The sequence below is a fragment of the Spermophilus citellus genome (genome assembly GCF_964194105.1).
Source record: "Spermophilus citellus genome assembly, chromosome: 7".
NCBI lineage: Eukaryota > Metazoa > Chordata > Mammalia > Rodentia > Sciuridae > Spermophilus > Spermophilus citellus.
In genome coordinates this window covers 103,811,280-103,829,761 of record NC_138188.1, presented here as the reverse complement: position 1 = coordinate 103,829,761, position 18,482 = coordinate 103,811,280, and the positions used below count along the sequence as shown (strand labels likewise).

Genomic DNA, 18,482 nt, shown 5'->3' with positions numbered 1-18,482 from the left:
AGTTCCCTTTAGAACCTGACCTCTCTCTTTCATAATATGTGTTACTTTGTTTTTAGGATGTCATGATGAATTTTTGTCTTTTCTACTAGACTGAAGATTTCATAAGAGCAAAGATCTATCAATTTTTGGTACTGAAGGTATTACCAGTACCTTGGACAGAGCCCAGGAGATAGTATGGTTTCAACAAATATTATGAAAGTGTACTTATACACTATTATAGTGTACTTTACCAATAATGCAAATTAATATATAATTTTATTGATAATCCAGGTTCTATGTTTGTCCCTTTTCTCATGGGTAGGACAGGCTGAAGTAATTACTTTCTAAGGGAGGATGTGGTGTAAAACGAAGTTAGTTTAAATGGCAGACAGTCTGCTTCAGAAAACAGAGTGGCTCCCTGTATATCATGACCCAGTATTCTTGAATTAAGGTGATAAAAAAATGCCCACTGATTATTCTTGGCATCACTAATTCTTCTCTGGAAGTACCAATCAATACTGGGTCCAAGAACATGCTCATCAATAAACTAAGCTTTAGTCTAAAATGCCAACAGGTGGTGCTATACTATAGCCTTGATAGGAATAGGTAGGGAACCATTGGCAGGATCCCTGGAATTTCTGGCCATTTATCCTAGTGCACTTGTTAATCAAGTCATTTTATAACCACAATATGAGTGTGCATTTTTCATGATGTATTTATTTTTTAGTTTTCTCTTACATCATAGGATTTTTCTATCCCCGTTGAGTTGATGAAAGACTGCGCAAGAGTTGTGCAAATTCAGCATTGGAGGAACTACAGGGTAGGGTTTGTTGTGAGGCAAAGCTATTTGTTAGATAGAGAATGTCTTGAAGCCTCTCATTTCAAAGATTTATACAGAGGTTTTCTCAGTTTATTCTGTGGTGGTACCTTGATTCTAAGCGTTAAATGAATTCAAATATTTATTTATGGCTACAAAATAGAATGCAGTGAGAGATTTTAGGTGGAAATACCAAGTCTACAAAATGGATATTTTATCCTCATGATGGCAGACTTTCAAGTAAAACCAATTCTAGTAATAATGGTAATAACAGCAGCTAACAGTACTCTCCAGGTGGATTATCTGCCCGTCACTGTAATGGGCATTTCCACACATATTACCTCATTGAATTCTAATAACAACCTGTGAAGTAGGAATTATATTCCACTTTGATAAAGGTGGTAGTTGAGGCATAGGGAGGTTAAGTGTCTTTTCAAAGGGTAATAAAAACATATAGCAGACTTGAAACTGAGCAAACCTGTTATCATTTAGAAATTCAAACACAAAAGCTCTGTTTTTTTTTTTTATTCAATTCATTAAGGAAGATACATTATAGAGACCCACAAAATCTCTAGGGCAAGAAGAAGTATACTATTTCAATAATTATGATGTATAATTTAAAATAACTGGGCACTAAATTTAAAAAAATAACTGTAGTGAAATCTTAGTAAGAACCATACATATAGATATATAAATCTACCCAAGGTTGACCTCTTAGCATGGGGTCCCCCAAAAGCACATCTTGAGTCAAAGGCTTCTGTATAGTTAGTTTATTTACAAAGTAATTTCAGGGACAAGGGGTAACTGATGGAGGAGTGAAAAAGGGAAAGGAAAAGCCAACTAAAGATGTGTTTGTCACTGGGTAGTTACTGTTGGTCATGCCAGAACCTTCTAAGGAGGCTGATAAAATATGGCTAAGAACTGACACTTACAGGATGCAAGGGAAAAGGATTATCCATTGACTCCCATTCCACGTTGGTTCTGTACGTGTGGACATCCTTGTGCTTCTGAGTTGCACCCAACAGTGCTCCAGGGTTCCTGTCAGTGTCTCAGGTAGCAATGTGAGAGACTTTCCAGAGCAGAAGAGAGTTTCTTGGGGTAGGCCAAGGCAAAGTAAGACACTGTCAGGTTATACCTGTTATATCTGTGAGAGGCTGATATAAACCTTCAGCAGAGGTACTGTGGTACACTTCCTTTGGGAATACATGGTATTAATATGTGGATTTTGGTAATAGTAATGGCTAGATTTATACGGATTTTTCTAAAAATGATACTAAAACTGGAACCAATGGTTCAAAATTAAAATATCTTTTAGGCAGTCTAGTTTTTTCCTCATTATGTTACCATAGAAACAGAGCAGAACACACTGTTTTTAATTTAGGTTCCAATTTTTACAGATTATTCCTGAGTTTATTATCAAGAGAACATACAATCTAGGCATTATTTATTTAGTTTTTCATGCTTTCTAAATATAAAAATTTTGATGAATTTTGAAGAGAGTGGTATCTAGCTTTTTCTCTCTTTGGAAATCTCTCTCTTAAGGAAGACAGGCTAAGATCTGAACAAACAAAAATTTAGTATTAAAAGTACAGAAAAATTATCAGTTCCAAATTAACAATGAGGTTTCTGACTTAAAGAAGAAATATCAACATATAGTAGAAAGAATGTTGACCTTAGAGTCAGAAAAGAGGTTTTCTTCTTTGGGCTTTACTACTTCAGCACTGTATGATCTTGAAAATTCCAATGATGATTCCCTGGATAGCACCACTGCTGACACCAGGTACTGGATGCCTCTGGTCAGTGGAATGAATTCTTCCTTGTACCTTTCTTGTCTTTATGTCTTGTTATTCCCTTATACTTATGTTTTCCTTACCTTCAATTTTTTTATGACACCTGATTGAGACTTAAGATTCCAGAGGTGAGCCTCTTCAATTGACTAAACCATAAGTGATGGGACTGCACTTTGGTAGACTCTGGAAAATTCTCTGAAAATTGGGAGAGGGTATTGATGCTTAGCAGTTAAAAACTGCTTAGCATTCAAACAATTTCATTGAGGTCTACCCTTTTGAATGGGCAATATCCACCAATACCATTTGACTTACAGTATACTTAAAAGTATGTAATATGTGTATCCTTTTTATAACTTAAAAAATCACTCAATTCTTCCACATTAGGAGAAAACTCAAGTTTTAAGAATTTAGTCCAGGAGTGATAGCCATCCTTCTTCTATTTGGGTTGTTTTTCTGTCTTGATACTCGTTAGTCTGTGGACTAACTGTAAAGTTGCTTGCCAGAATCACGCCCTAAATAAAATAGTGGGGTCAAGGGAAAGAAACAATAAGTTAGTTAAAATAATAAATATTTAAGTGACACAGCAAGAAATGAGAGAGTGATAGAGACTACAGACCTTATTTCTGAAACTAATTATGAGGTCTTAATTATTTCAACACTATATCTTCAAGAGATACAGTTCTCTTAAGTGGACTCTTAGAAAGTATGTGAATTTCAGTTCTGGCCATGAGCCTAGAATTTGGGGATTTAAGTGCGTTATCTTCTTTTCACAATTAAGTGCCACTAGAAGTAGTTACTCACCTCCTAGTTTTTCATTCTGGTTTTAATGTTCTCTGACAGTGGCAGCCAGGTTTCTCCTTGCCTTTAGTAGACACCTAATTAGATGATCATATAATTTCTTTTCTTTTAATCTTAATAGCATGAATCACATTTATTGATTTCAAATGTTAAACCAATGCTATATTCTTAAAATAAATCCAATTGATGTGCTTTATTATTTTAGATGTGTTTATAATGTACTAATATGCATATGTTTTAACATAATCATACATATATATGTAAATATGTGTATGTGTATACATATAGGGTTTGGTTTGCTAATATTCATTTGCATCTGGAGACATGCTTGTTATTTTCCTTTCTATTATTATTCCTGTCAATATAATGCTAGCATCATAAAATGAGTTGAGGAGTGTTTATCTTTTTTATTTAGTTTTTGATAGTTTGCAAAGGATTTTATTTCTTTTCCCTGGACATTTGCTAAAATTTTATCAAGTTGTTTGGAGTTTTATTTGTAGAAAGATTTTAAGCTGTTTATTCAGTTACTTTTACTGTATGGGGCTATGCAGATTTTCTATTTATTTTTAAGCAAATTTGGGCAAATTATAATTTTCTAGTATTTTGCCCATTTCTTCCAAAGTTTTCAAATTTGCTGACAAAATATATTACTATACTTTATGTTTTTATTGCCTGCAGCATCTGTGGTGATATATCCTTTTATTATGATATTTGAGGTAGTTCTCATTTTTAATCTTGATTAGTTTCACTAGAATTTGGTTAAATTAACCTTTTCAAGGTACCAACTTTTGACTTCTATATTGTATTTGTTAAATATTTTATTAGTTTCCTCTTTATTATTTTCCTTCTTTTACTTCCTTTGTACCTTTTTTTTCATCAAAGTTCCAAGCTGGACATTAATTTATCGGTATTTAGGCTTTCATCTTTTCTAATATACACATTTAAGGCTTAAGTTTTCCTCAAAGTATACAGATTAGCTGCATTTCACAGGTTTTGATATGAATTATTTTATTTAAAGCTACATTTGTTTCCTTTATGATTTCTTTGATTTTGAATTATTAATAAGTACAGTTATCAAAAATATGTCTGTTTTTGTTATTAATATCTACCTTTATACTTGAGGTCAGAGACTCTATTCTGAATGTTATCATTCCTGTGAAGCTTCTTGAGGCTTGCTTCATTCATCGATTCATCTCTCCAAAATGTTTATTTAGTATTTACTATGCATTATACCCTGTTTAAAGTACTGAGATTCAGCGATGAATAAAACAGATCAAAATTTCTGTCCTCATGGATTGTATTGAGTGAAGCAGACAATAAATGAGATTATTAGAGTATGTTATTGAAAATACAGTAGGGAAAGGGATCTTAAAATATCTTTTAAACTTTTTATTTCAGTTTAGGTGGTAGTTAAGACTTCACTTTAGGTGAAATGAGTGTTTCAGTCAACTTTTTAGTTGTGATGGAAACCTGGCAAGAACAACTTAGAGGAGAAAAAGTTTATTTTGGCTTAGTTTCAGAGATTTAGTCCATGGTTGGCTGGCTCTGCCACTCTGGGCCCAAGGGAGCCCGGAATATCATGGCTGAAGGGCACAGTGGAGTAAAGCTGCTTAGATCACGATGCCAGGAAGTTGAGAGAGGAAGGGTATGGGGCCACAGAGAAGTTGTATCCTTCTTGGGCACAACCCCAGTGACATACTTCCTCCAACCACGCCACACCTGCTTATAGTTACCATCCAGTCAGTCCATTCAAACTAGGATGGACTGATTAGATCACAGCTCTCATAATCTTATCATTTCACCTCTGAACATTTCTGCATTAACAGAGGAGCTTTTGGAGGACACATTATATCCAAACAATGAGAAAAGATCCTAAGAAGTAAAAAGAGAACTATGTAGAAATCTAGGGAAAGAATAATTGCAGTGCTCCTGAGGCAAACGTGTTCCTATTTGTTCGGGAAACATTGAGGAGGTTGTTATAGTGAGAGGAGAATGGGGTGGAAGATAGAAGACATAATCAGAGAGATAATGGGGGATTATACTGTGGCAAGAAGAATAATGGCCTCCCAAAGATGCCCACTTTTGAATCCCCAGAACCTGTATGTTATTTATATGGTGAATGGGAATTAGGGTTGCAGATGGTTGCTATTCAGTTGACCTGGAAATGAGGATTATCCTAGATTATCCAAGTGGGCCCAATATAATCACAAGGATCCTTCAATGTGGAAGAAAGAGGCAGAAGAAAAAGAGAGAGATAGCAGTGTGAGAAGGACTTGGCCCAACACTGCTGGCTTTAAACATGAAGAAAGGGGATCATCATGAGCCAAGAAGAGAAGGTGGCCTCTAGAGAAGATTCTCCCTGAGAGCTTTCTGAAAGGAACACAAAAACACAGCCCTGCTAACACCTTGATAATTGCACACTGAGAGCTATTTTAGACATCTGACCTTAAGCACTGTAAGATATTTGTGTTGTTTTATGCCATCGTTTGAAGTAATTGTTACAGCAGCAATAGAAAACTAACACAGGCTCTGTCATACACGGCAAGGACTTCTACTTTCTCTCCGAGTGGACAGAGAAACCATTTGTAGGTCTTGGGTGGAGGAGTGACCTGATTTAACCTGATAAGATCACTCTGGATGCTGTACTGAGTATAGCTTTTGGCCTGACTTTTCTATATTTTATTGAGAACTCATCAATTCATTTACGATTTAAAGAGAATATAACTTTTGTTCAGTCAAGGTCTCTAGTTTGCTTTATTGCTGGAAAAGTAAGTTTGAACTACACTGTAAATTAGACTTCTATGAAAAATTCATAAGAATTTGAAAACACTGAGATAACGGATTGCCTACTCCTCAATATATAAAATGAAGTGATAAATTTGAAGCAGATCAGTTTAATGAAAAATGGTAAAGAGACTTTTGCAGAATATTTAAAGATGATTTGCCTTGGTCTGAGGATGTGGTTCATTTGTGGAACTTTTGTCTAGCATGTGCGAGGCTCTGGGTTGGATTCTCACAACCAAAAAAAAAAAATTCTTATAAGAAAGTGACTACATACAATTTTTAGATGCTACATAAAATGCTTCTTATGTTATCGCTCTTGCCAAGTCCTGAAATTCATAGTGGTACTATTTAAATTTGCCAATAGAATGAATTCAGTAGCGTTTTGTTACAATGTGCCCTGCAAGAGAGTGACTTTACCTAAAAATAAATGTGTTCGTAATGAAAGGATTTCAAGGAGAAGAGCTAACTTTTCCCGAAATGGATGAAGATGTTGTGAAATTTTCCTTCAATAATATTTACAACAGTGCTAAGAACTGAGCTGTATGAGGAGGGGAATGGAGATGGCTGTTTACCCTTGTGGAAGTCCTATCTAGTAAAAGAGTTGCCAGAGGAGTGGGAAGAAACAGATGTAAGAGAGACTAAGCTATCAATATACCGAGACTATAAATTACTCCACATTTGAAAAGGATGTTTTAAAATATTAAATGGTCTATTTATGTCAACACATAATAAACACGGTTTGCTTGCTGCGTTCCTCTGATTCCTCTATTTTCTTTTTCACTCCTTTATTATTATTTTCGAGCTTTTCTTGACATTTGACAATAGGAGCAGGGTGAAGAATTCCTCTCAAAGTTTTCTTCTACAAGGACCAAGCTCTACCCTAGACAATATCTGGCTCTAGCAGATGAGTTAAAATAGTTACAGAATGAGTGATTGGCTCAAACAAGGGTCAAATAGGTCTTTCCTAACTTTAAGAATCAGGTTCTTATTTATAAAAAATTCCATAGACAATCTCTCAAACTTATATGCAATTACTTTAATTTATATATATGAATGGAGAGGGAATTGAGGTATTAATAATTTAAAATAACTAATCCAAAAGTAATTTATATTTAGCTTTTGAAAGCCTTTTAATACCCTCTATCATTCTTCTTTCTTAATTCTGTTTCTCCTAAGTTAACAATAAAATTAATTTTCCATTCTTGAGTGCAAATTAACTGGTTGTGGAAAGAGATGGTCCAACAGTTTGACTGATTGAAGAGAGAAGCTTTTATAATATCAAAGTTTTGAATTTGGGTAATCCATAATTAAATATTTAGAGGTGACTTGTATTCGCATTTTATCAATGTTTATGAGCCAAGACCACTATAACTATAGCAGGGTCTGTTTACCAGTGTTCCTTCTCCCAGTCATTTACCTCTCCATTTCCTTTTTCAGTAAGTTAGACCCATTATATCTCTCCCAGAGGTGGGAAGTGGAACCAATGTCATCCAAAAGTTTAGTGCTACTAAGGTAGAGGGTGGGGTTATGGTGGGGTAGGGGAAAGATAAATGTTGGGGAGGTAACTGCAGTGTTCCCCAGAGATGGTTTTAAGATTCTCTGATGTCAAGGTGGTTTTGACTACTTAATTAGAGCTGTCCCCTTCACCTGGAGGTGAAGCTTCTCTGTACCCCTGCCCCACTCCCTTTCTTTTCCTGATTATCTTAAAGTTTTATCTGGAAGCTTTACAGGCTACACACAGAGGGTTTCAAAAGTATACTCAGGAGAGAAAGGAAAAGTGTGATTTTTTAATTCACAGAGTTAATACCACTGGCATGTACTTTAAGAACATTTTTCATTAGTAATGACGAGTTTCACCAGTCCTTTTATACTAATCTTCCTTATGACTACAGTAAATTATGACCACTTTGAAATTTATAGTGTGATACAAGTGAACAATGTTATCTGTTGCCTTACCACTCAGAATTCTCAAGGGATTTAAACATCTCCTACTGTGTTCATAGGTAGATTGGGATTAAAAAATTGCAGTCAAAGTAAATGTGGGTGGTATTATCTCTGTGAAATAAAAATTACACCTTTCCTTTGTTTCCAGTGATAGTGTACTTTTGAAAGCTTCTGTGTCTAGCACTTGAAGCTTCTAGTACTCCTGATCTGCTTCCTTGAGTCCACCATCTACCATCTGCCTCCTGAGATGGGATCATTCTCACTCTCCCTTCAGAAGCCACACTTCTTTTTCTCTTAAAAGAGTGTCTCTACAAAACTCTGAGCACTCTGTCCTCTTACTGAGTCACCAGCTTTTGTTGGGCAATGCAGAGTGCACTGTGGTGACAAAGGGGCAGGAGAATTCTCTTTCTCTGCTGATTCATGATAGCACAGATATAGTCCAGATACAATTGGAATTGGTTTGAGGGCTTTTTGTTTAAACTTCCTCTCAGTGCTTTACAAAATGCAGGTAGTTAGTAAATATTTGATGGATTGATGTAATAAGTATACGGGATAACTTGCTTTATCAGGGCTTTTAAACCTAGAATATTAGGTTATTTATTTAATTAAAAATATTTTATCTCTCCAATTGAATCTGAGATTATGATGAAGGAAAGTGAATGCTTTGCAGCTCCCTTTTTTTCTCCTTATATTACTTATATGCCTTGCTTGGAATTGGATCAGACAGAAGAAAATGTGCAAAAAAGGGTAAAAAATTGAATTGGGTGGAGAAAAGAAAATCTAGTCTTTGCCCTGGAGTTTAAAAGGATGAAAATGAGCCTGGTGATGATATCATAGTTGAAAATTTAAACTTCTGTTATTAATATGAAAGACAAATGAGCAGTAGTGAGTAAAATTGAGGCATCTCTAATTCATAATCAAAATTTATTTTTTTCAGGATATTCTTGTTAAAAGATATTGGAATTTGTTAACACATTCCCTTTTTAATCATTGTTATACAAAATTACATATAAGAGGTTGTGAGGGGAAAGGGAAAAAAAACAAGGGAGAGAATTGAATTACAGCAGATGGGGTAGAGAGAGAAGATGGGAGGTGGGATAGTAGAGGATAGGAAAGGTAGCAGAATACAACAGACACTAATATGGCATTATGTAAAAATGTGGATGTGTAACCAATGTGATTCTGCAATCTGTATTTGGGGTAAAAATGGGAGTTCACAACCCACTTGAATCAAATGTATGAAATATGATATGTAAAGAGCTTTGTAATGTTTTGAACAACCAATAAAAAATTTAAAAATATAACACATTTTCAAAAAAAAGTGCACCATCTTGATATTATTTTCATAATAATAAAAAAGTATGTTTTTAAGAAACGTTTTATATATTTGCTTTTCTTCCGAGGATACTAATTTTGTTTCTGAGCTGCCTTTGGAGGATTGTACCTGTTAAATGGGGCCCTCCGAATTTCTGAGTGTCCCCAAGAATCCTAAACTATGCTTCTGAAAAAAATTGACCCAGATTGTTGGGCAGTCCCTAAGAAGATGTCCTTAAATTTAGGGGACTCAGTTAAGATGCAGTTGCAAAAAATGGCTATGGATTGTAAAACAGAGAACAGAGACTTAAATGGAAAAAGAATGAAGATTGGGTTTTATCAGAAAAGATATAGGTAGAACGAGTAAACAATTTCAGATGCCATGAAGGTCTTTCTCTGTAACCCAACCCAAACCAAACCCCCTAAGTAATAGTCCTTCTAAAATAACTACCACAATGAAAGCACCCTCTATGAGTTTAATATTTCAAATTAGTCATGAGAGCGCTAACGTTAGAAAGGAAAACTTAAAACACTCAAAGTTGATATAAATTTTATGACCAAGGCAAGAGAAGATGGCAGACTTTTTGACAGGAATGGGGAGCGAGAAGCATGGTACAGTGTCTATACTCTTTTCAGGAAAGGAAAAAGGGTATCCAGGAAATAAAACGAGCTATAAGGGCAAATCTCCCGATTTCTAATTTTGCTAGTCTGATTCTTTCAGATTATTTAGGTTTCAAAAGAGAGGACTGAGGGAGAAAAGGCCAAACAGCATAAAAGAACTATCTGAAAACTGCAGCAGAGGACTTGCTAGCTCTGATGAAAGCTGTAAAGTCACCCTAAAGCTCTGTAGGGTTCGGGCAGACACCACCAATCCGCACATAAGTTTAGGGCAGGAGAGAGAAAGGCGTCCGCGCCTGAGGTCCCCCAGAGGGCGGAGGCGTGTGGGGGAGCGGGCCGCTAGGCGCACAGGTGGCGGGGTCACGCCAGCTGCGAGCAGCGCTCGCGCCGCGGGTGGGCCGCCAGGCGTCGCGCTGGAGCCGCGGTTGCCCTGGAGACCAAGCGGGAGAGTGGGCGGCACAGCCGGGAGCCGGGCTGCTGCCGGAGTAGCTGGGCCGGAGTTGGGAGGAGTGGCTCCCCCGGCAGTACGAGTGGCCGACGGGTCCTGGGGCAGCTAGGTGGCGGTGGCGTTACTGGGCGGACGGCTAGCCTGGGAACCTCTGGTTGCAGCTCAGCCTCCGCGGAGGCAGGAGCTACTCTTGGCGTTTCCGCGCGTCGAAGAACCCAGCTCAGCCCGGCGGGTCCGGGAGGACCGGGCTGTCCCAAGGAGAACCAAGACCTGGTCGCGCCTCCGCAGCCGCGACCAGAAGCCCGACAGGCGTCGGGCGCGCTCCCTGCGGCCCCGGGATGACTTCTCGGAGCTCCCCGCTGGCGCCCTTGCTGCTTCTCTCCCTGCACGGTGAGTAGCTCGAGCCCTCCCCTGGCGGTAGGGCCAGGCCCGCGGCGAAGCAATTGAGGAGCGCAGCCTTTTTGTCTTTGCCAAGTGTTGGGAGCTCAACTTCCCCCGGACCCTGAGCGTTCCTCGTTTGGGGATCGGGCTCGCGCCCACCTGCAGCAGCTGCCTCCCCGGCCACCCGCACCTCTCAGGTGTTCCCGTCAGAGGTAACTCTACCTAGGGCTCCTTTCCGCTGCTGCTGGCGCGCCTGACTCTAAGGCATGCTTCTGGGCAATGCAGGAGCTTTTTTAGATAAGGAATCTCTTACTGGTCCATCTGGAAACAGTATTTAGAATCAGTTTCCGTTACTAGGTGGCTCCTGGAAAACTTTTAAATTGTAGCCTTATCATAACCTTTTAAAGAAGCATCTGCAGATTTAAAAAGGTGATATTTTAAAAACAACTGCATAATATGCTGTATTGCGTTTGAAAACAAGAATTTATTTTATATTCTAGCTTCATTTGCGAAGGGTTTAAGTTGTCTCACCAAAATACATAGATTGTAACAATATTTAGGACAAAAGAAAAAAAAGGCATCGTTGTTTTCTTGTTGACGTTTTTTTTAAATCTATTAAATTTAATTTTCTGCTCCGTGATCTTTGTCATATTTTATTTTCTTTGAATAGCCATTAGATGTTAGACTCTAGTTTTCATTTTGTACAATGTCCTTTGCTTTTGTGTGTGAATTGTCCTGTGGAATCAAGTTTTCTGTCCCATTTAATCGATTGCTGTGGTTTACTGAGATTTATTCTGAAGAGTTTTTTTTTTAAAACCCTTTCATTTAACAAGCAAGTTCAATGATTTATGGAGTGTGGTTAACCACGTGTCTTTCTGGAGATACTAGTATGTTTCCATATGACTTATATGAACTTACAATATACCTAACAGATCTCAAAGTAATCCAATTTTAGCAGATTTAAATTGTACACAATCATTTAGGAGAGGAGAAAAGAATATTAAAACTTTGTATGTATCTCCCTTCAAAGACTAGTGTCGGTAAAACCATCAAAGTTATAGATAACATTTTTTTGGAGTTCTGTAGATATATTTTTAATGATGATATGCAGACAATAGTCACATTGATGTATTCATTTTATGAGTTAGAGCTTCCAAATTAATTTCATCCTTTTCCAAATTAAGTTTGAGCCAGCCTTTGTTTCTCTCTATCCTACTTCTTTCAAGTGTGAAATAAGACTAAATGAGCTTTTTATACAATCCTGGAATATACATAAAAATATTATAAATATTACTATAAGAACAGCTCAAGTTTTTGGTAGAAAAATCTATCATTAAACTTTATGCATTACAATAATGCTACTTTTGTAAATAGAATTTATGTATAGTTTGTTTTTGAATTATTAGGCAATACTTACAAAGTTGATCTGACTCGTAGAATCATCCTTATAAGGTCATCTGATTTATTCCTTGCTTTCAGCAGAACTATTCCTAAGCTATATACTAGATTGTTTTTAAAAACTATCACAAGGACATTTCAGTTTTAGTGATATTCTGTTCTGTAGAGGCACTTTTTCACCTTCAATAAAATGTGTTCATTTGTTCAGCAAATATTTACAAAGCTAGCGGTTCTGTACTCTGGGTATCTATTGGGGAAAGATGGTGGTGGGATAAAGACAGTGGTGGGATGCAAATATGTGTAAGTTTGTTAGCAGTTCTTAAGGCATTTTCTTTCTGTCTTTTTTTTTTTTTTCTTTTATGGTACTAGGGATTGAACCCAGGGGTGCTTAACCACTGAACAACATTCCCCAGTCTTTTTAAAATATTTTATTTAGAAACAAGGTCTCTCTGAGTTGCTTAGAGCCTTGCTAACTTGCTGAGGCTGCCTTTGAATTCACAATCCTCCTGCCTCAGTCTCCTGAGTCGCTGGGATTACAGATGGGTGCCACCTTGCCCAGCTAGGCATTTTCAATTTTAAAACAGGCTATAAGCATGCACAAATAATTGATGATGCAAGGAATATATGATGAGTGCCATTTATTAATGGAAGCATCAAGGAAAATTTTATGGAAAAATTTACTTTTGATCTGAATTTGATTAGAATTGAAATGGCTGATGGGGAATGGATGGGCTTCCCTAACCAAAGGAACAGCCTGAAGGAAGGATGTGAAGGGGAAAGTGCAGAGGCATGTTCTTCTGGCTGCTAGAGCAGGAGATCTGTGCAAAAGAGAGAGGTCTGGAAGGGTAGTTTGGGGCAAGATAGTAGGTATCCTTGAATGCTGAGCTTGGGCTTTATTCATTTTGTCCTGGAAAAGGCACTGATGTTCAATTTTCTTATGATGGGGAGGCAAAGTGGATGAGCAGCTAAAGTGCCTATTTGCGCTAGCATACAAGTCTCCAGGAGAACACTGTGTCCTGACTGAATTAAGTTCTTTAATTGGGTAGTGTCAAAATTGTTTTGTTGAATTACTGTCCATCTTTAGAACTTCCATTATGGCATGAAGAAAAGGGATGGTTATCTGAACAAAATTTACATGGTGGAAAGAGATATGGGAGCTCGATAAATAACTAACATCAGCAACCACTGCAGAGAAATAATGCATCAAAGGCAGAAGGAAATAGAGGGTCATTTCAATAAAAGAAATGTGTCTAATTTCTGTCATTTTTGTTAAGTCTCTGGGGAGTAACTTTAAAGAGAATTAGAATTGAAAAGTTAACTTCTACATTGTTCTCCCATTGGGTTAGAAATGTGTTTCTTGTTTTCGTGATCCCTTGAAGTAGCAGTTAACTTTCTAGAATTCAAGAAAAATGTATAAAGAAAGAAAACACCATGTAAAATGAAAGGAAAAAATTTATGAACCTTGTAAATGGTGGCATGATGAAAAATTTATTGTAAATTTCAATTTCTCAGCTCAAGTCTAACTAGATAACTGTTTTGGAAGGATTCTCTTTTTAGTAAAAATATGTAGTTTGACCCACATGGAAGGTGACAGCTAGTATATGAAAATTTTAGGGAAGTTAGCTTAATACACTATATATTTGATGTGGACTGTTCAGAAAGCAATTTAAATATTAAATCACAAGCACTTTAAAAATGTTATGCTTAGAACTGTTGTCAGACCCAAGGTAATGATGCAATGGGGAAAGGTATTTGTTTTTGGTTCCCCGTACCCCCCCAGTAACAGTAAAAGGCGCATTTTCAAATGTGTTTTCACACTTTTATAGTGGAAACATTTATAATGAAAATTCTCATTTGAAAATCTTCATATGTAAGGCGTGTGACTTAGTGTCAAACAAGGTGATGTGCTGGTGTACAAGTTTCCTTAGGCACAGTGAGTAATATAGAACAAGGGACTGGCCAAGTTGGGAGAAAGCGGGGCAAGTTGTTGCCTTCCCACTCAAACTCTCATCTATAGCTAGTTTATTTAGAATAAGGATTTTAAATGTATTGATCTCTGGACTGATTATAACAAGTTATTTATAATCTTTCAGTCTTTGGGCAGTTTGAGATAGGATTGACAAATTTCTAGTATAGTCCCTTGCAGTGACTATAATCACTTATTGATCTCCTTTGTTTCATTGGACTACCTAGCACTAAGGCACTAACAGCTCCCAGGCCTGCGCTCAGAGAGAACCCTTCCCCCTAGAGGGCACAGCATTCTCTCTTGATCATACCTTTGTGAACAACTGATTTAAAAGAGGTTGCCAGTTCTTGGGTGGTATTCAAAGGCCATCTGATTTGAGCTGAGTTTGGTCTTGAAAGTGGAAAGTTAAATTAGTTTATTTGTTGGCTAAGCCTACCTTATTAAACCATGGAAGGATTTTTTTTTTTTCTGTGAAAGTTTGCTTTAATCAATTCCCTATGCGTCTGATTTCTTAGTATCTAAGAAAGAGACTATAGGAGTAGTTTGTTTGTCATGCTTTTAAGTTGTAGAACTGTGAAATCAGTCAGAGAGAAAATTTGTTTCCTAATTTGAAAATGATGGACTTACACACTGACCTGCTACCAGTTTATCATTACCATTATCAGATACTGTATGCTGTCTAAGTGCTAAGTGGTGCAGTTCTGCCTCACTCATGTATTAGAGGAAGCCTCATATTTTAATAGCACTAGTTTTTTTTTTTGTTTCTTGAATAGGATTAATGAAATAGAAATTTACCAATGTGCACCAAGTTTTTCCATAAAAGTTCCTTTGTATAAGTCTACTCTTTGATTTTTCTTCATTTAGCAGTTAACTTTTTTGATCCAGAGGAAGACAGATAAGCTGACGTTATAAGAGGCAAACTTTTATTAAGAACAACCATTGCTGGTAAGGAGGTTAAATCCTCGAAGCTTTGAATTCAGGAAAAATTTGTACCACATTGAGTTCTTTGGGAGAATCTTTAGCAGCTATAAATTATCAAGATTTAGAGTGGGGTGTAGATGGCTAAAGCATAGTAGGTTTATGGGATTGGAAAGTGCATGCTCTTTTTCACTTAGGGCCACCAATATGTAATAACAAAATGTAACATTGTGGATGTAATTCTGATGTAATGGATCCACTTATAGACCTGTCTGAAAAGACTCATTAGTCCAATGTTTTAAAAAGTTGAAGGAAATTTAAATCTTGATCAAAGGTCCTTTCTTTACCTGTATCCTAAATCTCATTGTTTGTAGGAGTTGCTCATGTAAATTCTTTCTCTGCCTTCTCATTAATGTTGATTGTTTTCCCCTCTCCTTTTCCATCCTCATCCTCTCCCATTTTGGAGAGTCTTGTAGCATCAAATTCCTCTAAGGTAGTAAATCTAGTGAGTCTTGGCTGCTTCTACTTATTCAGCACTATTACAAGTATTGATGACAAACAAAAAACATTTGGAACAACTAGGCAGATCCAGAAATCACCTTAGAAGCTGAGCATGGGGGGAGTATGTAGACATTGTTATCTGCCAGTGTTTCCTCTTGTTCCATGAAGGCAACTTTATGATATCATTATCTCAGTGTAGGTTTGTATGTATGTTTCCCCACTTGTGAATCTTGCTAGTATAGTGGTACCTCCAGGCGCTTGTAGTGCCCGAAAGAATGTTTATGGGAATGTATTTTCTTTAGGTATCAGTGTGGCTTTGTCAGTTGCAATAATCTTAAATATTGATGTATATTTTGTTGAATAGATGATAGAAATCTCTTTTCAGAGTTAAAAAAGTTCTGTGACTTGTTTGGAAGTTTATTTAACATTTTCATACTTAACAGTCCTTTGAAAATATGTTCTTAGTTGACCTGTAATCCTAGAACTTGAAAGTTGTTCATTTTTGAAATGTCTTTTTCTTAAGGAATTCTAAAGATTTTTCTCTCTCTAGTAAATAATGATCTTGGATTTTGGGCAATTCTTTGTGAACTGTGAAGTTTCCCATTTCCATGTCTAGTATGTTCTTAATTTTGAGACCTATATCTTAGAACTATTCTTCCAAGGACAGAGATAGTTGAAACAACACCTTTTGTAGTATAAACCCTCCCTCTCCTTTCATGCATCATTGTGTATAAAACTCTGGAGATGCTGTTTTAGAAAAGGAGCATTAGTTAAATCAACACATGTGGAGGGCATAAAAATCTACTCCAATGGAGATAGGCAGTTATCTTCCCCTCCCATGCCCTCCCTTTTCTCAAAGTCCACATATTTTCACTCATAGTTTGTGCCAACTATGATTCATATCCTAATAGACTATCATCTTAGGCTGCAGAGTTGTTTATGTTCCCTCAAAATGTCCAAAGTTATGTACTATTCACAGCTGAATTCTCAGATTTGTGCTTAAGATGACTTAACAATAAACATCAAACATCGATCATAATACTTGACCTTTCTTTCTTTTTTTTAATATATATTTTTTGAGTTGTTGATAGACCTTTATTTTATTTATGCATTTATATGTGGTGCTGAGAATTGAACCCAGTGCCTCACACATGCCAGGCAAGTGTGCTACCGCTGAGCCCCAGCCCCATTGACCTTTGTTTCTTTGGGCCAGGTGCATCACTATCAGTTATACATGGGTTAAGATCATCTGCCAGAACACAAAATACATGGCAAAAAACAGAAGCCGTAGCGTAGGAAACTTCATTTATTGTGGTGTTAACATCTTCTTATCAGGCTAGCATTTTAGTTTTTCATTAGCTAAGAAAATTAGAGTACAGTTGACATAGGTGTATTGACCATGTTTCAATACAGGTCACCATCCTAACTGTTGTTGGGGAAGACTTAAGATACATAGAGAGCATCTGAAAGATGTGCTAACAGTGTACTGAAGAGATTCTCAAGCTTTGTGTTCTTAAAGATTTTAGGGTCTTAAAGATTGTTGAGAATCACAATGAGTATGTGTTTATGTGGATTATGTCTGTCCATATTTACCACATGAAAAATTAAGAGTGAAAAAAAAATAAAAAAAAGTTTGTTAATCCAATTAAAACCATTAGATGTTGACACAAATAATATATTTTTTATGGCAAGTCAACTTTTTGTTTTCCAAAATCAGATAATATTAGTATTTCTGTTTTACATTTTTGAAAATCTTTTTTTTTAAATTTTTTATTGGTTGTTCACAACATTACAAAGCTCTTGACATATCATATTTCATACATTAGATTGAAGTGGGTTATGAACCCCCAATTTTACCCCAAATGCAGATTGCAGAATCACATCGGTTACACATCCACAATTTTACATAATGCCCTATTAGTAATTGTTGTATTCTGCTACCTTTCCTATCCCCTACTATCCCCCCTCCCCTCCCCTCCCAACTTCTCTCTCTACCCCATCTACTGTAGTTCATTTCTCTCCTTGTTTATTTTCCCATTCCCCTCACAACCTCTTATATGTAATTTTGTATAGCAATGAGGGTCTCCCTCCATTTCCATGCAATTTCCCTTTTCTCTCCCTTTCCCTCCCATCTCATGTCTCTGTTTAAAGTTAATCACCCTGATTCCGAAACCAGACAAAGACACCTCAAAGAAAGAAAACTACAGACCAATATCTCTAATGAACCTAGATGCAAAAATCCTCAATAAAATTCTGGCGAATCGAATGCAAAAACACATCAAAAAAATAGTGCACCATGATCAAGTAGGATTCATCCCTGGGATGCAAGGATGGTTCAACATACGGAAATCAATAAATGTTATTCACCACATCAATAGACTTAAAGATAAGAACCATATGATCATCTCGATAGATGCAGAGAAAGCATTTGACAAAGTACAGCATCCCTTTATGTTCAAAACATTAGAAAAACTAGGGATAACAGGAACTTACCTTGACATTGTAAAAGCTATCTATGCTAAGCCTCAGGCTAGCATTATTCTGAATGGACAAAAGTTGAAGGCATTCCCTCTAAAATCCGGAACAAGACAGGGATGCCCTTTATCTCCACTTCTATTCAATATAGTTCTCGAAACACTGGCCAGAGCAATTAGACAGACGAAAGAAATTAAAGGCATAAAAATTGGAAAAGAAGAACTTAAATTATCACTATTTGCAGATGACATGATTCTATACCTAGAAGACCCAAAAGGGTCTACAAAGAAACTACTAGAACTAATAAATGAATTCAGCAAAGTGGCAGGATATAAAATCAACACGCATAAA

At 36.7% G+C, this 18,482-nt stretch overlaps 1 protein-coding gene across 3 annotated transcripts in view; it reads left to right on the top strand.

Moving 5' to 3' along the window:
- Nucleotides 1–10,551: 10,551 nt before the first annotated feature.
- The window catches only part of IGSF11 (immunoglobulin superfamily member 11), a 149,974-nt gene continuing 142,043 nt past the window's right edge, over nucleotides 10,552–18,482 (top strand). For 2 of the 3 annotated variants that reach the window (XM_081302341.1, XM_081302340.1), the window contains exon 1: nucleotides 10,552–10,882. In XM_081302341.1, the coding sequence (XP_081158467.1) occupies nucleotides 10,831–10,882 (52 nt within the window). In that variant the 5' untranslated portion in view covers nucleotides 10,552–10,830. The remainder of the gene's footprint in view (nucleotides 10,883–18,482) is intronic. The other variant, XM_081302342.1, reaches the window with a different exon arrangement.